The 27,972-nt window shown below is 35.6% G+C and overlaps 2 protein-coding genes across 3 annotated transcripts in view; one reads left to right on the top strand and one right to left on the bottom strand.

Moving 5' to 3' along the window:
• The window catches only part of LOC126966157 (baculoviral IAP repeat-containing protein 6-like), a 312,407-nt gene that overhangs the window by 127,027 nt on the left and 157,408 nt on the right, over nt 1-27,972 (top strand). The window lies entirely within an intron of this gene.
• LOC126966134 (papilin-like) lies at nt 21-27,972 on the bottom strand. The gene is made up of 17 exons (XM_050810065.1): nt 27,942-27,972; nt 26,563-26,641; nt 25,574-25,781; nt 24,433-24,603; nt 19,926-20,049; nt 19,141-19,273; nt 17,060-17,237; nt 15,844-16,017; nt 12,300-12,639; nt 11,584-11,705; nt 10,971-11,159; nt 10,334-10,470; nt 8,808-8,955; nt 5,679-5,834; nt 3,713-3,823; nt 2,944-3,040; nt 21-224 (listed from the first exon to the last, which is right to left on the bottom strand). The coding sequence occupies exons 4-17, from the start codon at nt 24,467-24,469 to the stop codon at nt 131-133; spliced, it is 2,040 nt and encodes a 679-aa protein (XP_050666022.1). The 5' UTR covers nt 24,470-24,603; nt 25,574-25,781; nt 26,563-26,641; nt 27,942-27,972; the 3' UTR covers nt 21-130.

Raw genomic sequence — 27,972 nt, 5'->3', positions numbered from 1 at the left:
TAACGGTTTTAAAATTCATATTTCACGAAATTTATTTCTATTTTTTTAATTTAAGTAAATTTCGATATCAAATTTTATCTATAATACATTAACTGGCGTTAGAACTCCCTAATAAGCCGTTATTTTCTCGTTACTTCTTCCTTCTAAATGACATATCGGCCTGCATCAGCTCCGCTTCTTCAGCTTCCAGCTGTCCGGCTTCCACGCAGGACTTGCAGCAGAATCTACAGAACAAAAGTTAAATTGATGACTTCTCACATATTTGATATTATTCAAACACGATTCATATAATATAGGATGTAGCCCTTTATAAACTAACAAGCTGACTCGACAGACGTTTTTCTAGGTACATATAATAAAAAAAATATTGATTCATAGGAATTTGCTAATAATATTTCAAAACATCAAGAATTATTTCGTAAAAAATGCTCCCTGTTGTTTTAATGAAATTGTTTCACAGTGGAACTGTCAAACCGTGCGTCACTAAATTCTCTCATAGAAAATATGTCCATACAAAACAAATATTGAAAAAAAAATTATGGGTAAATGCTAAGTAAAAATTTTATTTCGCTTTGGGACCATCCTATCTCTCAAGTTGGACTAAACTGCACTCCATGAAGTAATCCCCATTAAAATCCGTTCATTTGTTTAAGAGTTCATCGCGGACAAACAACGCGACACGTAATTTATATATATTAAGATTTGTTATATTTATGTACAGTGGTCGTTGAGTTTCTTGTATGTTCCTCTCACGAGCTCAACTTTTTCCGAGCATATGGTAGATTCAGTAATTTTTCAGTAAGTTTGAGCCAAAATGAATAAAAATTATTTGACTTTGACTTTGCGTATTGCACTATCTCGGGAAATCTAATTTCGGGATACCATCCTCCCTGGTACCTTTACTGCATCTCTAACAACGTGTACTTAGGTGCAAATTAATGATTATCCCTCTAGTTGTTACGGTGGTCACAACAAATAAAAATTTTAATTTAAAAGCAGTCGACACGTCATATTTTTCATACAAAACGCACCTTTCTTAAAAAATACTGATAGGTATCTTGTGCATTCATCTATGTTTCAATCGAAACAGAAAATATAAATTTTAAGAAATAAATTCTACTTGATCTTTGTCCGTTCATAATTTACTCATAGATTGTAAAATTAAATAAAATATTGCGATGGAAACCTCGCGCATGTAATGGAAATTCTACAACGATAAAAATTTATTTCACAAATTTGTAATTATTACTCTCGGTTTTCAAGGAGCTTTCTTCCACGTACCACAAAGCTGTAAAAAGAGCTTCCTTGTGCGGTGTTTCCGGGACAATACGACAACCTTGGTTACTTTAAAAAAAAGCGCGTACACCTTTCTTAAAGGCCGTCAACGCTCCTGTGATTCCACTGGTGTTGCAAGAGAATGTTGGTGGTGCTGATCACTTAACACCAGCACACTCGTTTGTCCTCCATTTTCATAAAAAAATACGTATTTTCTTCCAGAAGTTTTATGTAATTTCTGCACACTATTTCTTGTTCAATGTTATCGCATTCTCTTGCTTGTCGTCAACAGGAGGTATGCGTTGTATGAAACAACATGATTTTAGAACATGTTCGATAGACAGGACCGGGAAGAGTCCTCTTATTTCGCATATTTGCATTATGCATGATATTCTATGTGTATGTGTATGTGTGTATGTATGTGCTATTGTCTTAGCGTCTATAACTGTGAATGAAAGAGACAGCAATACACTTATTGTGTTACATAATATAATAAAAATATAATAATGACACACTTTTACACAAATTATCTTGGCCCAAACTAGGCGCAGCCTGTACTATGGGTATAAGACAACGATATATTTAACACAATATACTTACTTAAGCATACATAAATACTTAGAAACATCCATGACTTGGAAACAAACATTAACGGAGTTTAAATATTCGCACCTGCCGGGATTCGAACCCGGGACCTCTAGCTCAGTATGCAGGGTCACTAACCACTGGGCTATAGGGACGAACATTGATTGGAATAAGAACCAAAGAGCGATATTTGCGATCACCACTCTACAGCGCTAAATTTATTGATACACTTTCTAATCATCCACAAATTAGGTATTTAAATATCAACGGACATATTTTGTTTTATGAAATTCTACACATCAACCCACAACCGGTTGAAAACTATCTAGTTCTTTTTTTATAAAAATTATTGAAAAACCCATAAATTCTGACTGGCACTACAACTGCGCTCGTCACCTTGAGACAAGATGTAAAGTCTCATTTGCCCAGTAATGTAAACACAGTAATGATTACGCATTACTGCTTCACGGCAGAAATAGGCGCCGTTGTGGTACCCATAATCTAGCCGGCATCCTGTGCAAAGGAGCCTCCCACTGGTGAAGTTCTAGTTCTAATTCCAACATCAATAGGCTCATCAATATCCTTGCATTCTGAAATTCAAACAATGCCAATCTTTTATAGAGTAGGACAAACGAACGTTTGGGTCACCTGATGGCAAGTGATCACCTACAATGTTTTCTTGCAAAACCAGAGGAATCGCAGTTACAAAAAAGCAAGAAGACCGATCACGCGCGTTTAGGTCGCGTCTATGGCGTCACACATCATACTTTCTCACTCACACGACGTGCACAACGAACAGTAGATACTAAATAACACAAAATCATTATTGAGACCAATGGGAATAGGCCATTGTAGGCGAGCAGTATTATTTTTTTTTCTGTCTGTATTGTTTTATTCATAGATTCATTTTAAATGAAAATGTAGACGAAGTATAATCACTTGGGTGAAATCTATGAATTATGTTGAAATGGATGCTATTTAACTAGTACACGGAGGAAATTATTAACTACTCACTCGCGTCCATTAAAAAAGGTGTCATCAACATTGACCGCAATCTCTTCAATATTACTAATTAATACTCACTTAGAATAATATTTGTGACGACAGTAATTGCTGCGGTTGATGAGGTGACAATCCGCGAAGTACGGGTTATCCACACACGTTGGTGGTATGTAGATACCTGAAACATTAACATCGAGTTAGTTTTGTCACAAGAAAGGGTTATCGGTATGTTCTTACTAGCGAAACATTATGTCTATGATTAATAATACGTTTCAAATATATGATTACCAGTCATTGATGACAATAAACAAATTAGACTAACAATCACGCTCAAAACTCTGCCTACGCGTCTATTAGACAGAGTTGTCGACCGCGCTTTGAATACATCGCCACGCGTTGTCGTATTTCAGGTACGTGCCCCTTTAATTAACACCACATTCCCACCACAAAGTAAGGTGTTAACTTGAATGAATGTTTGATTGCTATCTGTATTAGTTAATGTATACGTTTTTGACGAACTTTTAGCAGGTGATTGGGAGTCATATGTTTATAGAACATCAATGTTTCCATTATATCAAACTCAATTACGCATAAGTACTTAGCACAGCGCACGATTACAGGTAATTGTTACATTATTTTAATTTTTTGGCGTAAATTGCTAACTGTAACCTAATCCGTGCCCTTCTTAAGCCAAGTTTAATTACAATCGTATTACTAGTTTTTGAATACAACGTCTCATAAAACAAAATGGGTGAATAATACTTAAATACACAATCTTAATTTAAAAAAATACCATACCCTAGTACTCTCGGTATACCACTACCGTAGCCCCGCTCAATGTCATAATTACCTTTGACAGTGACGTTGATGACAGATGAATGTGACGTGTATTCGTTTGCCGCCTCGCAGCTGTACTCGCCGCTGTCATTCGACTGTGCCCGGAATATTGTCAAACGTGTCTCTGTAATTCAGTATTACCATCTCAGATTACTATTTTTATATTTTATACTAAGCACTTTTGAATCTGAATATTATGGTGAAAACATTTTCAGTAAAATAAAGTTTATGAAAATTCAATGAATTTTCCAAAATACGGTGATTATACAACGCGTAGTGGCAAATGATATGAAAATGACTCACTCTATTGATATCAATATCCCGATATCAAAATCTTAAACTATATTATCACACAGTCATACCCAAAGACCATGGGAAACTTTGACATTTTTGTGTCCTTAGTGTGATTGTTATCATTTAATGGGAAGTGGTGAGTCAACCACCCATGGACATCCACAACACCATGGGTGACCAAGAGATGCGTCGCCAGCCTTTAAGTTGGGAGCATGCTTTTAGATTTATTTGTATTTGGTGAGTATTGCATGATATGTAGATTAGAATTATTTTATTATTGTTTGCTGAGTTCTCGTAACAGGTTTCGTCATGCTCGCTTAAATGTCACTGCTTGTGGCGGCGACATGGGACGGGTCGTCCCCTTAAAAATGGTTGAAGGAGGCGATGGCTGGCTCATGCGTCATGCTCGTGAACGGGCGCTGCTTGTGGTGGCAGGATGAACCAGTTGCCGGAGACTCGGTTTCAGATTCTTACAAGTTATGTGTGTATATAAATGCATGGATATATACATATTTATTTATTTATAAGCGCTTATAAAATGCTCACAGAATACCTTTATTTATGGTGTATGTGGATGATGCAGCTACTGTACTCAATGTATTAATTTACATTTACTTTTTGACTTACTCGTGTAAGACATTGACTATTTGACGTTTGAGTGTGTTTGTTGCATCATTTTACATTTTACATATTCTATTGTAATTGAAATGATTTGTAAATCGATGTAAATGTAAATCTTGATATAAAAGAGTGGCAATGAGTTTCTTGCTACCTCTTCTCAATTAGCTCAACCCTTTACGAAGTAGCGGTAGATTCAATAAGAAAAATATTTTTTTTTTAACATTCATAAGTGTCATTTCTGTGACCTACGTGAATAAACTGATTTTGATTTGATTTGATTGAAGGTCCGTACGCCTAAATAAACTAATTAATCTATCACTATTTTGTAGTTGTGATTATGTACATATTAATTCGTAATGAAGAGAACGAATTCAATGAGACTTCTTATATTATATAACACGTCACGTTGAACAAACACTGCTCGTTGTTTTTTAAGATATTTCAGTTCGATCTTGCATTAAGATGGTCAGCTTTAATTTGCATTTCTAGATTTTTAAAGAAAGTAATTTCAACTGCATAATTGGACGTATGTCCAGAAAAACTTACCAAACCACAATCATGTCGATATTAAGTTAAGAACACAAAACTGGTTATGAGATTCATATTAACGGGCTGACAAAAAATAGCAGCCCTACTGTCTCTCTAACATGACATAATGACTTAGTAGCCCAACCCACATGTATGGTTACACTTAACATTTACAAAACTTTAAATACAAATTCTTAAAATGTGATGTTTGTGGCTTGGAACGTTTTTCAGGAACTACGTCCAATTTAACAATACAAGAAGGTTATCAGCATAACTTTAGTCTTAGATCATACTTTGGCAGCTGTGAAAACGTCGGAAAAATTGTGTTTAAAATTAACCTCCATTTTGAGCAATGCACGCACACTAACACAAAGTGTCAAACAAATCGCGAGTGTAACACGTCGCTTGTCAAGCACACTAAACATATATTCCTGGCCTGTTTATGTCGGTTGTCTAACAGCAAGAGACTCTTTCTAGAGGTATAAATTATCTAAGACTTTAGTATGGAATTGTGTATCGGAGTTAATCCAACAGACCTGTGATTTGTATCCTGTCTGTGGCTGTGAGCTGCATCCTGTCTTTGGTCCATTGCACACGCGGCTCAGGGTAGCCATCTACGTCACATGCTAATCTGATCTCCGAGCCGGCCACCACTTGAGTTCGCTCTGCGTTGATACGGGTTGTCACGGGCACTGCGGAATTTTACATCTGTTTAATTTCCTGGTATACTCAATGTTAACTTATAAATACACAATATATGCACATACGTTAAACAAATGCAAAGCTAAACGTTGGAAAGTGGGCAGGTACCTACATATGTTTGGAAAAATGCAGGCCGGAAAACCCGACGCAAAAAAATTAAGTTTACTCCTCCTAGGCAATAGCCTAGGATCAATTTTGAATGAATTGAGCAACAGCTCGGGAATATAACTTAGCTAGAGCTATTTTGCCGAAAGTGTTTTTCTACGCCTGCATTGTAAAAAGTAATACAAAAGTTACAAATTCCGGAGACTGAGAGGATCTTAATGTCTCATCAATAATAATTATTATTTAGTAAAACCGCTGACTATGGTAGAATATTGGGAACAAAACTATCAAAACATTATTTCTACATCCCGAAATGTTTTCCTAACTCCTTTCCTTTCTTAAACCATTTTAATAGCACTAGTATTTTAATTAAGTACCTTTTTTAATTCGTTTGAAAAACTGTTGGCATTCTAGGCATTGCGTATAATACCGGATTACACATATTGCAGGTGACAAAAAACATTTAAAAATGACAAAATGTACCAAGCTGTTCAGATACGTACCTGTCCCAATAGTGTAAATGTACTTTTGTTGTTTTATTCGATGATTATATTATTGGTACGTAGTAATGTCTTATTTATAATAAGGAACTTTATTTGTTTAGATACACATATATATGTATAAATACCACTAACCGCTTAGAGTCACATGCAGAAGAATTATTCATGCAAAGTGCAACATGCATAAGGCTGATCCTTACCGGCGTAGAGTGGAACCTGGTTTTCTGGTGCTGGTGTGGTAGATGCCTGGGTTTGTATCTGTGGGGTCGTAACCGGGACTTCAAGTTGGGTTACATGTTTAGGTATCTCCACAGATCCGTCGGGTCGGCTCGCTTGAACCACAAAAGGCCATATCGCCGACGAGCCTATTCCGTTATATGCGTGACAAGCATACTCTCCGATAGTCTCTTCGTTCAGTTTCCTGATTAGTAAGACGTTGTCTCTAGCTTCATACAGTGAGCTGCTGTAGGGCACCATAGGCCCGTTCAGACCCCGGTACCAGTAGATAGTCGGTGTTGGGTAACCGTACACGAGACATCGGATTCTGAGGGGTTGGCCAAGGTCTCCGAAGATCTCCTCGTTGGGTATGTTAGCGACACCAGCCGGTCCTTCCACAGGATCTAGCCATGCGAATAATTTAACTACTGAATGAGATCGAGGTAGTGCTGCTACACTGAGGTGGTACTTCAGCTATCAAATTTCAAAATAAAACTAGACAGATTTAAATAAGATATATCTCAGACATATCTTTTTTAAATCGTATACAGCAGATCCAACGCCACCATCCAATAAACCATGAGCAGCAATCCTCAAACTCAAAGGTTAATAAACTATTAATAAACTACAAAATCAAAACCAACACTAAAAAAGTTAAGCTTCGGACATCCCTGATTACAGTAAATAACTAAAAGATTACGTTTTCAATTTACTTAGCTTTAATCATCAGGGATGTCCGGAACTAGGGAAATGGTTAGAACCTTGAGAAACTCCCGCGCAGGTTAGTAGAAAAGTAACTACGAGTATCACCGTGAATATCATGACGGTACGCGCGTGAGGACTGAAGTAATGTACAATACTGCCGAGGCCGATAGACTCCACGAGATAACGTGACCGACTATTGATAGTTTCATTAATGTCACAATTGTTATAATAAGAGACAAAAACAAACACATTAAAGTATTGGCTAATAGACTCAACTCTGCAGCAAACACGATTAAAAAGGCAACATAATTCATTGATGTAGATACTGCTACAGGCAATGCAGGAGATATTAATACAATTTTTATGTAGAAGAATAAAACTAGTCATTCCATTAGTGCTTATTAAGAGCTTTGACAAGAGATTATCTATGAAGTAAACATAAATATCAACTTTTGCATAATATCTTTACATTGAAGTAAAGAGAAATTTTAGAGTAAGGGAATTTCCAAACTAGATCTTAGAAATTTTCTGCATAATCTATATTCAAACAATAAACGAAATAAATAATAATATATTTTATGTATTATTTACATGATTCTATGAAATAAATGAATCAGTTGAAAGTACAAAACCAAAAATTAAAATAAGTATTATTATTTCCAAATTATACAGTTGAGACAAAAGGGTCCCCACTTAATTTTAATATAAAAATACGTAAAAGGACATTAAAATCTTACTTTGCTATCGAAATAAATGAATCAATGAATCAGCTGAAAGTACAAAACAAAATAGATATATGAAAACTTTAAAAGTATGATTTTAAAATAAGTTTTTTATTATTATTTTGGAATAATACCGTTAGGAGCAAAGGGTATTGAGTAAATATATTTAAACGTTCTTTGAAATCTGAAGAACGTTATCTAAATTACACTAGTAAATGTCGATATCACGCCCATTAGGAGTACTGAACTCTGCGATACAACATAATATTTGCTATCATCAATAATGAACTGTTCCCTAGATAATTTAAACACATGCTTGTGATTCACGGTGATACTGGAGTTAAATCACTGATACTTTCATAAAACAATACATTTTAAATTAATCGGACGAAATATGTCTCTAGCCGCTTTAGAATCACTTTTTTAGAGACGGTGTGTTAACTGCTAATATCTTTATCATTAAAATGACGTATGGTCTGCAAAAAAATTGTCAATAAGTTATAAATTAGATAAACAGTTTAATTCGTTGGTAAATGTAGTATTGTTTTGATGAAATTGGAAAAATGCTTGGGAAATTAAGGAGTGCTTAAAGAAAATTAGATAACGAACTAATACTACAAGTAACAAGTGATAATAAAATGGCATTTGGGTAAATCATATCTGCGGTTATTTTATCTAATTCCCTGTTCATTTCCATGCGTTCTCGTACACTTACCATCAACATGCAACGTTACTTCCTGCGTGGCACTCCCCAATTCGTTATTCGCGATACAAATATAGACTCCAGAGTCGTTACGATACAGAGATACTATTTCTAACGCTCCATCTGATAACAGACGATATCTTCCGACGTCACCGTTGATCTATAAGAAAAATATAATATTCATAAAACGAGATAATAACTAATACTAAGCGAGATTATAAAGATAATAAATTCCCGCTTAAATCTTCTCTTTTAAAATTTATGTATGTATTAAATAAATTTTATGAGCATTTTTCATGAGCTAATCAAATAACTATTTATTTACCTATTTGAACTCCAATATATCAGATTATTAAAAATAATTTTATTTATTACATTAAAAATAAGTATTTATATATTATTATTGTTAAAATTAAATTTCAAGATACCTTTTTTTAATTACTTAGGTATTGTATCCAGTATTCTTTTAGGTTGTGTGGAAGAGATCAGACCGCTCATTGAGCATCTATGACTGACTATAAATTATCTTAAGATCATTTTATAACTTTTATTTTAAAGACTTACCCCCTCATTCATAATGGTCCGCTAACTGTAACTGCTAAGGAGTGTTTTTTCTCATTCTGACTTAGGTCAATAGAAGAAGACAGAGTGAGAATTAGCAATGCTTTAAGTTAGCAGACTATTATGAATAAGCAATATGCAATACAGTGTCTATCTATCAAATGAAATAATAAATTGTTATGAACCAAATATGATATTCAAAAGGTGGCAGGTCCGACTTGGATGAGGAAACCAAGAGATTTTCTTTGTGGAGAACTCTTGGGGAGGCCTATGCTGGAAAGCAAGACAATCTAGAAACCAGTGTCTAATACTAATATATAATAAACTAATGATATTTATTAAACAAATTAAAACAGAAGATATAAGATAAGAAATGTAACTGTAATTATAAAGGGTTACCTCGTAAGGACCTAGATCCTTTATGATAAGAAAAAGAATGAGAATTTGTGTCCAAAACAGAAGCGGACATGTCGAACATGAACTGTAAAAACAATCAATAAATATTTACCTACTATTTACGTGGTTTTGTTTCATTCTTTAGAACTAACTAATAATTTTATTACAATGCCCGGGGAGGCTATCATCTAAGTTTTTTGTAATGAAAACTACTATTTGTTATACCTTTTTGGATAGCTGATAAAATGGAGATGTTTGTAAGCTCATCTGCAAATAGACTTCCATAGATTTTTTTTAAGTATCCCTTAAAGAAAAACACATCTTAGGTTTTTTTTTTTGATTTTTCACTATTCTCCATCTTTCACGAATCATTTTATTCTGCAACTGTATTTTTTTTAATTGAAATAAATAGAGCAATGCATCTTCTAAAATAAAACGTATAAAGAAACATACCAGAGGCTCAGATTCCAAAAAAAAGATACAACAAAAGGCAAAAAACATTATCATTATTATTATGCAAATATCTTTGAATCGTATAGATTTAAAGCTATGGACAAAAAACTATAAGTTTAAATACTAACCGTTATTTCGTTTCGTCGCCAGGTGATCAAAGGCGGAGGGTTCCCGTGGAATAGACATCTGAGGGTCGCAACTCCTCCTTCACTTGCGCGTACTTCCGGTTCTCTTTCCTCACTAGGTTGAGGAGCTTGCGGTACACCTGCAAACACGCAACGTTAACAAAAATATATAGTTTGAGTTTCTTGCTACTTCTTCTCATTAGCTCAACTATATAATTTGAGTTTTTTGCTACTTCTTCTCATTAGCTCAACCCTTTAAGAAGTAGCGGTAGTAGACTTATTACTTATTTCGGATCGAAAGTTTAACAGTAGGGGGCTCCTTTGCACAGGATGACGGCTAGATTATGGGTACCATAACGGCACCTATTTCTGCCGTGAAGCAGTAATGTGTAAACATTATTGTGTTTCGGTCTAAAGTTCACCGTAGCTAGTAAATTTGCTGGACAAATGAGACTTAACATCTTAACGTCTCAAGGGGGACGAGCGCAATTTTAGTGCCGCACACAATTTTTGAGGTTTCTTTTTAAATTTGGAGTGGTACTGCATTGTAATGGGCAGGGCATATCAATTACCATCAGCTGAACGTCCTTTTTTATATGAAAATGTGGGGATGATATCACTTCACTCATATCGAGAGTACCTGGATTGTAAATGTTTGTGGGTGCTGATGTTGTAGCAGGTGTTGGCTCCATACAGAGCTGACTACAGCCTCGCACGCAACATTTTCCGACACCGAGACAGTCCGCATCGTCATTGCACTCGCGTCGACAGTTTCTCTCCGTTAAAGCTCGCAGTAGATTCAGGGGTGGACATTCGCCTGGCTTGTTCACTGAAATTAAAGTTAGAAACACATATTTTCAATTCAAGAAGTGGAGGTCGTCATCTAAATCGTGTGCTTCGTGTTTTTCTGCAAACTTTACTCAAAGCAAGTAGCTGTTCATAGACCAATCTGGATCAACAATTTGAGCAGCTCAAATGGTTCGAGCTGCTACAGGGGTGCGCCATACTAGAGACGACAGCTATCTTCCGTACGTGGCCGGACCTGCACTTTGTGGAGCGCTAGAATGTGGCTTGAAGTGAAGAAGATTGCCGTGCTCCAATTCATTTCACAATATTGTTCTTTTTTGGGAATATATCCAAATTATATTGGCTGGTTATGAATTCATGACCGTTTTGTATTGCAAGTGAAGACGAGCAGCGGTGGCCATATATTATCACCATCATATAAAACAATAATGGGGTAATAAACTTACCGGTTCTACAGTCAGCCGTGTACTGCATCTCATCTGTCACCGATACCTTGTACCTTGTGGCTACACAACGTTCCCCGGGTGCACAGTTCTTGTTAGCGCAAGGGTGCTTCAAGCAGGTACACCTGTTTACAATATATATCATATTGTTATCAAATAACATCAAATTTACTATTTTTAAACTCAAAAGCTTCAACCATTATCATTTTAGTAAAATGGTTTTACACAGAGTCCAAAAATTAGCCCAGGTAATAATTCCTGAGCTGTGTAAATTTGTATGCTTTTTGCCTTGAGGAGAAATAGGTTCTACAGCCTCTCCAGAAAATAAGCAAGGATTCGAGTCAGTTAGGCTTGATACAAAAAAAGCCGATAATTCATATTGATATTTTCTATTTTATATGAAGCCCGTTAGCATTCTGGAATGATATTAGTAGTGGAATGCTCTCAGAAAACATTACATTCATTCATATTTTCTTTCACGTTAGAACCAGATAGACCCTGTACAGCTACTCAATTAATTGACGACCTATCTATTATATTCTGATAAATAAGTCAGATCGCATCAGCCATGATCGCTTTTGTGTATGACTGTGACTCAACGAACTCTTGCAAAAACAAAAGGCGAATAATGGGACTAAAGATAACAATTATTTTCCGTACTTAGAAGACGCATGGTTAGAAGTCCAAACTTCCGTGAAGACACTCTGTGGCAATCTCACCTGGTGCAGCCGTCTTCGCTGACGTACTTGGAGATGCCGTACTGGCACTTGGTAGTGTCACACTCTTTCTGTAGCGTCGCGCAGTCTACTTCTACTTGCACGCAGGTGCAGCGTTCGCAGCCGCTCGGCGTGCGTGTCCGCTGCACGCTGTACTCGCAGTGCAGCGCCGCGCACTCCTCCTGGTACGTGCTGCAGTCCTGGTCCACCTCCACACAGCTGCACTGCTCACAGCCGCCCAGGGTGCGCGTGCGCTGGACGCCGTTCTCGCACGCGATCGTCGCGCACTCCTCCACGTACTCGGAACAATCGTCTACATCATCTGGCGCCACTTCATTGGTATCTGTTACGTAATCAAGTACGTCATCATTAATAAGTGTGCAAGTTTTTTTAACCACAGACATAACAACACTAACAGATTCAAATTTAGAAAAAAATGCCAACAATTAATTTACAAAGTGCAGTTATAGCTTATCTTATTACCTTTAAACGAGCAATTCTTGTATACATTATTTGAATCTCGAAACGGCTCCAACGATTTTAATGAAGTTTAGTATACAGGGGGCTTCAGGGGCGATAAATCTATCTAGCAAGATTTCAATTTTAAAAAATTTAGTTTTATCCGTGTTTTAATAAAAATATTAGAATACAAAGGTAAATTTCGCTGGCGATCCACGGTTTGAGTCAAGATGTCTCCAGTCCAATTATTTTTTCCCTTTTCTTTTTCAAGTTCCTTATTTTATGGAAACTATTATTGGGAGCCCTAGTATAAGTATATTTTCTACACTGCCTTAGTAATGAAACCAACTTTGTGCAAATATTTTTATTGTATTGGAGGTGTTTCGGAACAAAGATAAAAGTCAAATCAATAACACAGTATCGATACATAAATTGAAAAATATGGCTCTTTCTGACATCAAGCTAAATACTTATTACTAATAAAATGTTAACCTAAATGTACTCTTAATTTTTTATTTAAATAACCAAAAATATTGTTCATATGTCATCAGTATGAATGTCATAACTAAATATAATTTCCAAAAAATACGATTTACCAAATCAAACAAATATATATGTATATTAAATAAATATAAATGTAACGTAAAAATAATAATATAAATAGTAATAAAATAAATATAACGTAAAAATAGTAATAAAATAAATGAACGATTATTCCAAGATATAGAGAGTCGTTTTAGTAGTTTCTACTCGCACTGTATCGGTATAGTATTTGTAATACAACAACTCGATATTTTAGTCATTGGCATTATATGTAAACCAATAATTTCTTATTGATGACAAATATTCCTCAAATTTGTACACGATTTTTGAAATTAACAACATGAATCTACTTAACCAAAATAATTAAAATTGCAACAATTTGTGCTTTGTATTACCACATAGGGATAGATACTTACATATTACGAATTAATTTATTACAACATATAATTTATGGTGTCATCCATCAAGTTTTTAATCAAACCAGGCGTATTTTTATACGTTCGTTTTCATTATTTCTCGGTACCATAATAAAGTCGCGTCGTGCCGCAAGTTGGCTCATGCAGTGTGGGTAAGCCCTTAGTGTGAAAGAGAAGACCAAGCAAAGCGTGCGAGCGGTGCGATCGATAGCGCAAGCTTATCATCGTACTGTCAGCTCTACATTCCTCAAACATAACATGGACAAAATTTTACAACAGTGCTATTTTACGCACACACACTAATGCTGGCCAATTAAGTAATCCGAATGGCGTTTCGTGGGAGCGCCGGTCATAGAAAGTGCCTAAAGATTAGATGTTTGTACGGGACAAACTTTACTACTCTGCTCACACTTCATAACTGTTTTTTATGTGTAAAGATTTTTGGTCATCTTTTCACATTATGTACAGTGTCTGATTAAATTTCGGTCCAATAAAAAAATTTATCTACATGTACCTACCAGATAGTAAAATTATACCGAGAATACAAAATTGAAGTGAATCCATCTATGTCTATAAAATAACAGATGTATTAAATTTCATTTTATTTATTTAGAGAATCATCAGTGCCAAAAGGACATCTGCAGCTCCGACTAAAAATCGTGAGTAAAAACCTCACAGATCAGGGTTCCGTTCTCGGCCATTTCCTCGCCGAAAAATTAAAGAATCGAAAAGAAATTTCGGAAACTAAATGGGAAGTAAATATTCTGTGTCATTCTGTTCATTTTTTTTTCGGATTTGTATTTGCGTTTTTGATTGGAGCTTTTTTTGGAGTACTCAAGAACTAACAAAAAGAAAAATATCAAAAAAAAAGCAAAATAGAGAGTCACATAAAATGATAGCACATATTATTGATCTTATTTGAAATAATTTTTATCTAGGGTTAAAAACCGAGGAGCATAGTGTCCATTTGTATTAAAAAATGGCCACTAAAAGGATGTAAATACTACGTAATAAGCGGCGGGACTGCCTAAATAAAAACGTTTAAAGTTTATTTTAGTGTGAAACGTGCAGTTATTTGACATAAGTTTGAAATAGTAAATTACAATATTATGGCGACGAAGTATAATCCTGCTAAGTTTTAAAGTACAGTAACAGTCGCCTAAACCGAAGTGGACTTCGGTTATCTCCATTTTTTCATGATTAAAGCCGTCATCTGTCAATCTCTCAAGGACTACACGTTTCATACAATCTCTTTTTTCAGATTGGTCACTAATATTTCCTCGTTACTAAATCAATAGACCAGCGCTGCCTATGCCATGTAGAACACAAAAGCTGTCAGTTGGCTCAGCAATGTAATACCGAGTGGCGCCGGCAACTTGCAGCGCCCGCTACACTCCTGGTACGAGTGGAAGTTGTTGTCATTGCCCCCGCAGCCCAAGAACACGAAGGGCAGGCACTCGCCGTGACTCTCGCTGTAGTGCCAACGCCTAGATCCAGTGCCGGAAGCGCACTCTTCGCCGATCGACACAGGAAGCAGGCACTCCATTTCTACCCCCGTCACCAAATTTGTTACATTAACTGGGTGGGTGTAGATTGTAGCGTGGAGTTGGATCTAACTCCTTGATCGTGCTACAAAATCTAACTTACAATATTTTAGCTGGATTGAATGTAGTTTTTGTATTCTTACGTAAGCATCATTGTTACAGTAAAATAAAATTAATTTCAATGCTACTATGCGGAGGCTTATGAAAGTACCAAGTTTATGCTAATCTACTAGGTATTTTTATATATACAACGTTATTTTTATAATAGTAGATCTATTAAATTTCGGAAATACATTTATGTACCAAATATATTCGTTGATGCTTTTATGGAAACATATTACTTTGCTTATGCATTTACTTTTGAGATGATAGTGCCACTTCTTGGTCTAAATTAATAGTAAATTTTGATGTGATTTGATTTATGATATGTATAAGTGTAAATTTGAGTATGCAGTGAACCATACTATTACTTAATTTAATAATAATTTATCTTTTCTCACTGCCAAAAAATTCGTTCTAAATATGTTACGCAAAAATGAAAGTTAGTGAGTGAGGATTACTTTGTTTATGTAAATAAAAACTTACTGGGATTATTAAAACCACAAACTTCTTCACATTCAGATTCAGTGGAGAAGCGATTGGGTCCACCTTTACAGCCTCCGTACGTGAAAGGTAGGCAGCGGCGAGATATGATATCCCAGTAGAACTTGGGGATAATGTAGAGGCAGGGGCCTGGGTCCATCTCATGGCTGCAAACATCTAGATGTCGTAAACAAAACCAAAATAAATCTCAGACAAAAATAATTAGCGTATATAAATGAAAAAATTGTCCATTTTCCTCACTACTAGGATTATACAGCGTGGTGCTAAATTGGCGATTTTAAATGAACACATGAAGTGCCCTTGGGTACAAGCTCTTTCATATACACCAATATCGAAAGTGGCGTACGGCACACCACGCCCTGAATAAGTTCTGACCATCATTTTGTTTATAAGATAGTTTATTTTGCATGGTCTTATAGTTGTTTCAATAGAATTCTTATACATTCTCTCATATCATCATTATTTATAAGCAATCTATTAATACACGTAAAATAATACGCATTGACAGGCTGCTCCAGACATATTGAAATGCAAGTTCGATTAGCGAGTAGCATTAAATAAAATGGAGTGTCTAAAAATAAAATGGGGACTCTAAAACTAAAATGGGGATTCTTATAAAGAAATAGGGATTCTAAAATATAAAATGGGGACTCTAAAACTAAAATTGGGATTCTTATAAAGAAATAGGGATTCTAAAATATAAAATGGGGACTCTAAAACTAAAATGGGGATTCTTGTAAGGAAATAGGGATTCTAAAATATAAAATGGGGACTCTAAAACTAAAATGGGGATTCTTGTAATGAAATAGGGATTCTAAAATATAAAATGGGGATTCTTATAAAGAAATAGGGATTCTAAAATATAAAATGGGGACCCTAAAATTAAAATGGGGATTCTTGTAAAGAAATAGGGATTCTAAAATATAAAATGGGGACTCTAAAACTAAAATGGGGGTTCTTATAAAGAAATAGGGATTCTAAAATATAAAATGGGGACTCTAAAACTAAAATGGGGATTCTTATAAAGAAATAGGGATTCTAAAATATAAAATGGGGACACTATAACTAAAATGGGGATTATTTCTTATCTTGCAAATAAAGATGATTTGATTTGATTTGAAAATATAAATAGGGATTCTTATAAATTCTTAAAGTATCATAGTCAGCTCAAACTTGGAAACAACATTTCGTTCCTTACCCAGTCCTCTGAATGCTCCACACTGTCTCTCACACTCCTCTTCAGTGTTATACGCGTTAATATTAGGACAGTTGCCAATGATTCCCTCCACACACCGCTGAACGCTGGAGTCGTAGTAGAATGCTGTGACGTTTACACCGCACGCTTCAAGAGATGATGGTGTTTGGCACTCAGAATCCTATGAACGTATTTAATTTTGTAATATTTTTTTTTTGTTATAATGTAATCTGCTATCGATAGCTTATACTATAAGCAGGAGAATGGAAGGGAGATCTGCAGAGGCCCTATTTCCTGTGTGGAAAATGCGAGAGTCAATGTGAGAAAAAAAAAGGGACAAAGAGATCCCAAAATCCTTTCTGGGACCTGTTTTTCCATTTTCTATTACTATTTGTCTAGGTCAAAAATTTGGGATCTTTTAAGTCGTTTTAGCTGGTTTTGCCTTTATACCTTTTATGCCTTTGGAATGAGGATCATGAGCTCCTCGTCTCAAAGCTTCTTTGGGTGGACTTCTAAACGAGATTTATATTTTTCTCGAGTTGCCGCGATTTCTCTTTTGACGAGAGGAATTGTACATTGTACAAAGCGCAGGTGCGCCGGTCCGGCCACATATGGAGTATTGCTGTCATCTCTGGTCTGGCGCACCCCAGTATCAGTTCGATCCATTTGACCGCGTGTAATGTAAAGCAGCAGGAATTGTCGGGGACCCACTGCTCTGTGAACGGCTGGATTACTTGGCGTTGCGTAGAGACATCATTTACTTTTATCAATTGCGTAGAGACATCATTTACTTTTATCACGGGTAGTGTTCCGAAGAGCTTTTTCACGTGATTTCTGCCGCCGAATTCCACCTTCGCACGATACGTCATTAGTTAGGATATCATCTCCGCCTTCTGGATGTGTGGCGGTCCTCCACAGTGCGGTTTTCAAGGAACTTTCTTCCACGTACTACAGAACGGTGGAATCAACTGCCTTGTGCGGTGTTTCCGGGACGATACGACATGGGTACACATTTCTTACAGGCCGGCAATGCTCCTGTGATTCCTCTGGTGTTGCAAGAGAATGGGAGCGGTGCCCGTACGATCGTTTGTCCTCCTTTTCCATAAAAAAGAGGAATCTTTGCGTACTTTTCGACCTCATGGTTGGTTATGAACCATGGTGCTTTTATGATGCTTTTCAGGATTGCGTGTTCACATCATGTAATAAATAAAATAAAATTCGTACATGAATTGCGGTTATTAGAGATTATTTAACATTACATCACATCATAAATTAAAAAAAAAAACATCAAAAACTACATTTTTTTAATTTTTTACAATAAAATTTATAATTTAAATAGCTTGTAATAAAGAAGGTATTTAATACAACCAATGAAAATATTATTATACCGTATAATTTAGTTAAAAATAACACTTAGTTAAAATCATAAAATTATTTTTATTTTATAATTTGTATATAAATTGAAATTATATATTATAATTCGTCGTTGTTGTTCAGTCGACATATGAGTTACAAAAGCCTTGGTAGCTGAAGTATGGTACAAATGGTCTATTTGACAAGCTAACGTCACGGTGTCGAATTTGCGTGACGATGTGCGCGCGCATCTTAAAAATCATCCTGATAATATTATTTCCCTAACGCGCACTGACCTCTAGTATTTACCGCTGGACTGGCGGCTGTCAAAGTTTTTTGTGCCTGTTTGTAATTCGCCATCTTGACGCCGTTGGGCATATAGCGAGAGTCTGCGTTACTAAAACTAGTGATGACAACCTCAGCAACAAACATCGATACGAAAATTATTTACAAAAAAATTGTGTACTTTATTAGTGAAGTATAAATACCATGAAAAACGACGGAAATTAATTCAAAATGCATTAATACTTCAGAGTACTATAAGCTTCTCTCACAGCAATTTGTAATATACGTCAAAATTTGTTCTCTGGACGCTCGCGAGTAGCGTTTGAAATAGGCACAAAAAATTTGCTGTCAATCATATTTAACAGCCTGTCCAGTGGTATTTATACAGGTCAGTGCCTAACGCGCCTAAAGTACAATTTCAAAACTATTGAAATGATTCTTCTTACCCTCCGGCTATCTGGGACATATGCAGTAGAAAGAGTTGTGTCTACAACAGGAGCTCTGGTTGTTGGGACAGGCCTTCTAGTTGTAACCGCACTGGCAGAACACTGAATCTCGCATTCATCTTTTGTAGCAAATCTGAAATTAAACAATTAAACATGAAAAGCTGTGGACTTACTTTTTTGCAGACAAGCTCAACGTGATGGTCGGTTATTATTACCAGATATTAGATCACCACGTAAACGACAAGCCATCGATATTATTATACATACATATATTTTACGGTTATTATTACTGTACACGCTTCTTGAATCTTTCCTCTTTAATCATCCTTAAATGAAACAAATCTTATAACTATATATATACAATAGTATGATTACATTAAATTAAAACTATCCTTAAGTGTATCAGGCATCATTTCCGCGGCGGTGAATTTGTATTTCACGCCATCTAGGAGCATTTTATCAAACTCTTAAGGCAATTATGAAATGATATCATGGAACGTACGCGTATACAAATAATTCTGTAATGATGAAGTAATGTTTTCATTTACGAAAAGATGGCGCTGTATACGTAATCTGTTTCCATTATAAATTATTAATGCGTGATTAAACTGAGCTAATTATTATAAGAGCTAGTTCGGTGATCTCCGGCTAGCTGAATTAAGTGATCTTTCAATATAACTAAAACATTTTGAATCGGTTATTTAGGCTATTTATCCTGAGGATGTTTGCTCCATTCCCAGTCCGTGGTATAATTAAGAAATTCATTTATATTATAATGGTTGCACCTATTATCATTCCCATGACAGCCGGTGTAGGTAAACTCTTCGCACTCTTTAGTTCTTGCGTTAAAGTACCAGGAGTCGTAGCTCTCCAAACAATTGCCAGGTTCTGGCTCCTGCCGACAAGGATCTGAAACAAAGTAACGAAGTCAAATTTATTTTCTGTATTGAACGTAGTTAAGTACTCAAACCACACTCTGGTCAAAATAGAGTTATGTATGCCATCGCACTCCTGAAGGTCGTGTCTGTCATGTAGTTAAACCCCTATTTTTAAAATGTACACGGAAACTGTTTTTTTTTGCATATTTATATAGGAAATTTATATGGAAGATTATTTAGACCTGAAACTTCAAATGCGTATAACTCAAAAGTGCAAGTCTTTTGTGGGGCGATGTATATGCTTTTACAACAGGATCCCAGAAAATGTCCAAAACAAAAGAATTACGTTATTCAAAAGAATTGTTAAAAAACGTTTGTGTGGTAAAGGTTAATTTAACATAAATGACTTTCTTAATGATACCACAGATTGGGAATAGAGCGACCGCCCTCAGGCTATTAAATAATAAGTTTAATTGTACAATGTTACTTTGTTAATGTTACTTTAATTGTAAAACATATGTTTGATGGGAAAAATAAAAGCCCGCTGAGTTTGTTGCGCCCATTCCTCTCAGGCCTGAGGCATTCATTTTGGAATGGGTGGTAATTTTTTGACTTTCAATAAGTGATTTCACATCCTATTTTGAATAAAAATATTTGAATTTGAAACAAAATTCCTTTGTGTGGTTTGAGTCCTTTGTGCTTAACTACGTCCTGCTATCGCAGCTAGGCAAGCTATTCAGCCGCAGATAGGCAATTAAAATATACTTTTTTGCTTTTCTTGCTGTACTGCACTCATTGTAACAGTGTGTTTCTGTCAGTCCTAACTTAACTTCAGACAGAGCGCCCGGACGGAACCCGAGAGTCACAGTTTGGAGTCCTGCATCGATCATGAATTATGGCACAAATTAAATTTGTATAATTACTCCAGAACTTCCAGAAGAGAGGGATATCACGAAAAATAACAAACTACTTGGTATAGTGTAGTAACCTGACATACGCATCAAAATTGTTTTTATATACCTACCTACTTATATAAAGATTATTTGTCTTTACACAAGAGAGTATCACTTAGTGTGTTATGTATATGGTTGAGTTCGTATACACATAATATTTGTATGTACATACCATTAACTTACATTTGTTTCCGGGTCGACACGACATGGGTACCTTAAAAAAAAGCGCGTACACCTTCCTTAAAGGCCGGCAACGCTCCTGTGATTCCTCTGGTGTTGGAAGAGAATGTGGGCGGCGGTGATCACTTAACAACAGGTGACCCGTACGCTCATTTGTCCTCCTATTCCATAAAAAAAAAACTATCGCAATGGACCAACCTTGTGTGAAAGTGAGATAACTATCCTTACATAAAAACCTAGAAAGAGACGGAATAGATGAATAGATCATGAAACCATTTCGAAACATTTAGTGTCCATTATTCTCCTGTCAAAATTTTCTAAAGATAAAAAAAAATACGTGTTAGAAAATAAATATACTGAATACGTCAATATGACGCCGTTTATTAATATTTGTCATAGGGATTCACCAAAAGCAAAATACTACACGCTTCACTAACTCACTAACACATCTATAAAACAATAGACCAGTGCCGAAGCCTTTGAAAATGATAAAAAGTGAAACAAAATAATAGTAGGATGAAACCCATTGGAAAAGGACGATAATATAACAAAAATTAAGGGAAAAATAAATTACGGACGATCTGAGGTCGGGAAGTGGAAAAGTGGGGGGTGTTTTAGGGTAAAAAACGGTTTATCTCGATTTCCGGCAAAACTACAAGTCCTATGGCAAAATGTTAATCGACAAAGTTGTAGGTAATAAAGAGATCTACAACTTTGTGATCTATAAACGAACTGTGTAATCTTACAATCGATAATGCTAAAATTTTTTCGTACGCTGATGATACAGCCGTTGTCTTTTCTGGAAGTACCTGGGCAGATGTAAAAAATAGCGCTGAAAAAGGAATGGCTCAAATATCTGCTTGGCTGAAGTCTAATTTACTATCATTAAATACTTCTAAAACAAATTATATATGCTTCAGTATTTATAATAATAATCAGCCCGATGGCAACTTTAATCTGAAAGTTCATAACTGTAAACTTAGCAAACATAATAACTGTAACTGTCCCCAAATCAATAAAGTAGATAATTTCAAATATCTAGGAGTCATACTTGATCAGAGGCTCTCCTGGTACCCTCACCTTGAGCAACTGGCTGAAAGAGTCAGAAAATTAATATGGGTTTTTCGCTCGCTGAGGTACGTGGTCCCAAAGAATGACAAATCTGAGAACGATAGTGATTCCTCTAACACTCTGCTAAAGAGAATATATACTGCACTAGTTGAATCCATCCTAACCTACTGCATTCCAGTGTGGGGAGGTGCTGCAAAAATAAAGTTTTTAGACATTGAGCGCTCGCAACGAGCATTGATTAAGGCCATGTATTTCAAACGTTACAGATATTCTACAGAACAACTTTACCTTGAGTGCGGTTTACTCTCTGTGAGGAAACTGTTTCTGAAATATGTTTTAATCAAAAAACATAAAGAAGTACCATATCTCGTAAATAATAAACAAAGTAGGAGGCAACCTAACGTAACTAAAGTCCCTCGAACAAAAACAAAGTTTGCTAGCGCACAATACAATAGTCTCTCAGCTCAAATTTACAATAAAATAAATAAAAAACTACATATCCACTCAAAACAATATAACGATTGTAAAAAAATCGTAGAGAAGTGGTTAAAGTCTCTCGACTATGAGGCAACGGAGATTTTACTTAAACAACTTAAATAATGTACAGAGTAAAATAACTTATCCAATGTTTACATAGATCAGACAGAAAATATTCCACACGCACTTAACATATATACACGCACACAACACTCACAAAAACACACAGTATCGCACGCACACACACACTCACACATAGTTACACATATTTATCATTTATGTTTATAATAATAAAAAGTGATAAGAATTAAAAATCGTAATTGTAAATCTTTGTCGCTGTAATTGTTAAGGTGTTCAAAAGTAACTTTCCAAATAATTAAATTGTTAATTTATATTCATTTCATAACCTTTTTAAATTTATATTCATTTCATAACTTTATTATTATTTCACCATCATGTCAATAAAACTTTTGTTAAATATAACACATTGCTGAATTGGAAGAGCGGAGACACCTGGTACAGGCATTATTTGCTTAAAAGGTGACTCCGGCCACTAGCTGCTGTAAACTATGATTTTAAGAGAAATAAATTATTATTAAAAAAATTAATAAATAAATTTTGGAATTACACTTTTTTCACATAACCTCAAAATTTAGGTGAAAAATTAAAAAAACCAAGTTTTTGGATTTTTATTTATATCTTTTTCAAAAATATTTTTTTTCTACTTAATTTGGTGAAAACTTACCTTATTATGTCCCAAATACACTGTAATTTATTTGATTTAAAATATTTATTTTTCTCGTCCTTTACCAATGGGTTTCATCCTACTGTAATTTTTTTTGGTTTCAAAAATTATCGACGCTGGTCTAAAAGCACACATGCACATTTTAAATTTAGTCTCGACGTAATGAGGAGAGTGTTTGTCTATTACGCTAGTGTACTAAGTTTATGGGCACATACACAGTTTATTATAAAATATTAAGGTTAGTAACCCTGTCTATTAAGCTGGAGGTCCCGGGTTTGAGTGCCGGTAGGTGCAAATAATGATGAATACGGTTGTTCGTTTCCGAGTTTATATGTATTTATAGTTATTTATGCAACTGTTGTGTAATAAGGGGTATTAAAACACGAATGTGGTAATTGTATCACTTGAGTGTTTTAATATATAATTATCAACAGTTTCATACAAGACTTTATCTACAACCATAATATTAATCCTCTAAATGATTCTGAAACAGTTAGCTTACTACTAACATTAAAAAAGCCACAATTAGTAACCAAAATATCATCCAAAGGAGTGTTATTATAAATACGGATGATATGTTGTACTGAATTTCATTCACTCGTTTGGATGATGTAATGGTTATTAGGACGTTGGGTGTTTTAATGTTGGCAATAAGCTTACTGAGCATTTAAAGCATGGGTGAAGGTAAACCCCCTTATTCATAATGGTCCGCTAACTTTAAACAGCCGCTAAGGAGTGCTTTTTCTCATTCTGACTTAGGTCAATAGAAGAAGACAGAGTGAGAACTAGCAATGCTTTAAGTTAGCAGACTATTTTGAATAAGGAGGAAAGTATGTATATCGTTGTCATGCACCTATAGCACAGGATAGGCCTGATTTGGGACACGATAATGAGTGTTGTAATGTTGTCGCTACTAGGTATATTTATAACAATAAGTTCAACTATAAGTAAGGTCAGTCAGTAACAAAATAAGGTGGCTTTGGTATACCTGCGTGCGCTCTGCATTCAATCTCACACTCCTGCATCGAAGAGAAGCGATTGGCGCCGCCCAGACAACCGCTGTAGGTGAACCACTCGCACCGATCGCTGGTGACGTTGTAGAACACCTTGGTGATGGACTCCCCGCAGGTGCCGGGGTCCACGGCGGCGTGACACACATCTGGAATTAATTCAAAGTCAAAGTCAAATAAACTATATTCAATTAGACTTAAACTAAGCACTTTTGAATCGTCACTATAAATATATCTTTTAAGTTACTGAATCTACCATAAGTTCGAAAAAAGTAGAGCTCGTGAGAAGAACTTACAAGAAACTCAACGGCCACTATTTTCAATAAATAGAGTAATTTGCAAGGGCTGTAATATATATAACAAATTACTTGTAAAGTGCATGCAATATATGAATCATGTTTAAATAATATTAAATATTTAATAGAAAGTAATAAAGAATAAACTGTATTAATTTAAATGATCGTATATTGCATGCATCAAACTTTCATTCAATCATTCAAATCTTACAGGAACCTACGTACTAATAATAACATTATTATGACAATGTTCACAGAATTATTCGAGTATCAACTTTGGGAGAATACACCCCTGGATGTGAATGCGCTAAATGGCGTTTTTTTTATGACAATAAGGGACGAGACAAGCAGGAGGTTCAGCTGACGGTAATTGATACACCCTGCCCATTACAATGCAGTGCCGCTCAGGATTCTTAGAAAACCAAAAAATTCTGAGCGGCATTACAACTGCGCTCGTCAGCTTGAGACATAAGATGTTAAGTGTCATTTGCCCAGCCGTTGTGGTACCCATAATCTATCCGGCATCATGTGCAAAGGAGCCTCCCACTGGTAAAATATTTGTTCGTTGTTCTAAAATCTCCCGGCTTATTGTTAATATTCATAAAAATTTGAATTAAATGTCCTCTGTAGTTTTTGTGATTTTCCGGGACATACATACGAACAAACCGACCAACGGACAAACAGAAAAAAACAATCTGTCCTCAGCTGATCACAGCTCGACGAAAGATGCTCTTACTAAAGATTCAGTGGTCCAATATATCGTGATGCGATCAGAGTCATAAATCTCTTAAATATATAGATATATTATGATCTGGTGACTTACCAATGCCCTCGAAAGCTCCACAAAACCGCTCGCATTCCTCCTCTGATAAGTAGACTCCTGTGAGTCTGCAGAGTTTGCCGTTGTCTGCGTTGTCGTGGGGAACACAGGCACGCCGTGAGGGATCCAAGTACCACACCGTAGTTGCTGAACCCTGACACTCCTCGAGCTCAGGCGAGATCTGACATTCTTCGTAAATTATCTTTGGTACCTGTTAGCGAAAAAACACGTTAAGGAAATCCGTAAGAAGATGATATAAGGTCATCTGATGCTTAGTCATCACCGTAAACATTTCTCTCTCATAACACCAGAGGAATCACAGAAACAGGATACTTTTGGAAGGGTAACGCGTGTTTTATGAAGGTGCCCATATCGTAATGTCCCTGAAAACCGTACTGTGAAACAGCGACACACATCCTGATGGCTGGGATGATATCTAAGTTTGTGGCGCGTCATGCGAAAGATAAATTCGGTGGCTGGAATCAGGTTAAGCAGCTAAAACACAACTAAGCTAAGATACAATGAAGAAATTTCTCTATTCTACAGTATCCCCTGGAAACCCAATAATTGAAGTAGTTTACAATTCACGCGTTCAGATAGATAATTCGAGCTGATACCGGGATGCTCAGAGATAAAGAAAATGCTTCATGTGTCGTCGGACCTGCGCGTTGTAGAGCGCTAGAATTTGGGATGGCATATCTACAACCCAGAACTCAATTCGGCTTTGCCTACCAAGTGACGTCGGAAATGATAATTGCTCGAAATTTCGAGACCCAGTATTTATTTATCAAGGCACCTAACAAATAACACATTTTACATGAACACTCATAAAAATAGTAATAATATGAATAAGACTCATAGTTGAATGTTACCACTACATTCATAATTTAACCGGTGGTAGGTTGATACCTTATTAAAGAAGTTTTTAACCGGTTTTAAAAACTTTTGGGGGTTAAATTGAACAGGGTTTGTTTAATCCGTAATACAATTACCGGCGATATGGTGGTAGTTCTAACAGGCTCGGGTTCTTGAGATCTGCAACGCCGCTCACAGTCCTCGCGAGAGTCAAACCTGCAGAGATGATCGATAAACTTTTTACTCGAATGTCAATTGATGACATCAAAAGCAGAGAGAACAGCCAACTGATAGTTATGATCATGATATTGTCTAGTTTATTGTAAAACTAGCTTTTATGACTTGTATATAGATTTGAATACAACATATTGCGTATATTTATAACTATTGCAGATATGAGTGCCTCGGTTGGCAAAGTAAAAGGTTTTTTGACGTACATGAAGAAGTACTGGCTCAAACATGAAAGTTTCATTACAGAATGGAACCTTAACAGAAAAGACACAGAACAAAATAATATTTGTGAAAGTTGGCACTCCAGACTTAACAAAATAATTCACAAAAATTATGTGACAGTTTATAAACTATTCACTGTCTTAAAGGAGGACATGGAAATTGACATTGAAAAAAGGCCAAGGAAAAAGACAAAATTGAAATTGAGTTAAGTTAAAAAGATAAATTGGTTATTATTCGCAAAAGAAACTAATTAATGATTAATAATATTTGTTTAGGCCATTTTATGGAAATACTACGTTAAGTAATATACCTATGTACAAAAGTTATACATCTTTGCCTATTTTGACAGATTGTACTTATCACACCACTAACGTTAAGATATAAAAGGTGTAATAAAACCCGTGGTGTGAAGACGAGGAAAAAACATTTTCCGTTCATCATCAGTCGTTATCTAAACTTTCGAGAAAGTCGAGATCATGAGAATAGAAATATCACTTATATCAATTACCAACAGGTTGTAGGAAAACCCTTGGTATGACAACGAGGAAAAAAACTTACTCGTAGTCACACTGGTGTGACAAAGAGGTGTGACCACGAGTCGGGAATGGAATTAAATTGTTTGAATGTTTATGTGCATTAAAATTGCAGGAATACGATTTTTGGACATTGTTTATAATTTTACGAACATGTGTACCCTGTGATGGTGGACCTTTAATAAAGTGTGTATTTTACTTCTTTGGCCTAACGAAGCAAAAATCATTAAAGTAATTTATTCCTCGTGCTATTCTACGTTTTTAGAAAGAATAATTCTGTAAAAATCTTGCAAAGATGGCTGTGACAATTAATTAATAAATAATGAATACGGCTGTATGGGCTTGAACCCTTTGTCTGTCTTAATAATAATACGAAGACACAAAAAAAAATTGCGAATGACGCAAATGTCACAAAATTTCAGGAACCAACTTCTACCTGTTACTTTTGTGTTACAGTGATGCGCGCGCATCTTAAAATTTCACTCTTATCATTTTTTCATAACGCGCCTAAACAAGTAAAAAAATGTTACCGATTGTCATTTCCTTGGCATCCTCCGTATG

The sequence above is a fragment of the Leptidea sinapis genome, chromosome 9, assembly GCF_905404315.1.
Source record: "Leptidea sinapis chromosome 9, ilLepSina1.1, whole genome shotgun sequence".
Taxonomy (NCBI): domain Eukaryota; kingdom Metazoa; phylum Arthropoda; class Insecta; order Lepidoptera; family Pieridae; genus Leptidea; species Leptidea sinapis.
The sequence above is the reverse complement of the archived record's forward strand: the minus strand, read 5'-3'. Positions and strand labels throughout refer to the sequence as shown.

What these genes read in the sequence shown, in the direction of transcription:
- LOC126966134 (XM_050810065.1), bottom strand. Translation starts at nt 24,469, where the DNA reads ATGCAGGAGTGTGAGATTGAATGCAGAGCGCACGCAG. An exon ending in TGAATGCAGAGCGCACGCAG is followed by an intron (nt 20,050 to 24,432) that starts GTATACCAAAGC and finishes ACTTTGTTTCAG; the next exon opens with ATCCTTGTCGGCAGGAGCCA. An exon ending in CATCAACGTCACTGTCAAAG is followed by an intron (nt 3,041 to 3,712) that starts GTAATTATGACA and finishes TTAATGTTTCAG; the next exon opens with GTATCTACATACCACCAACG.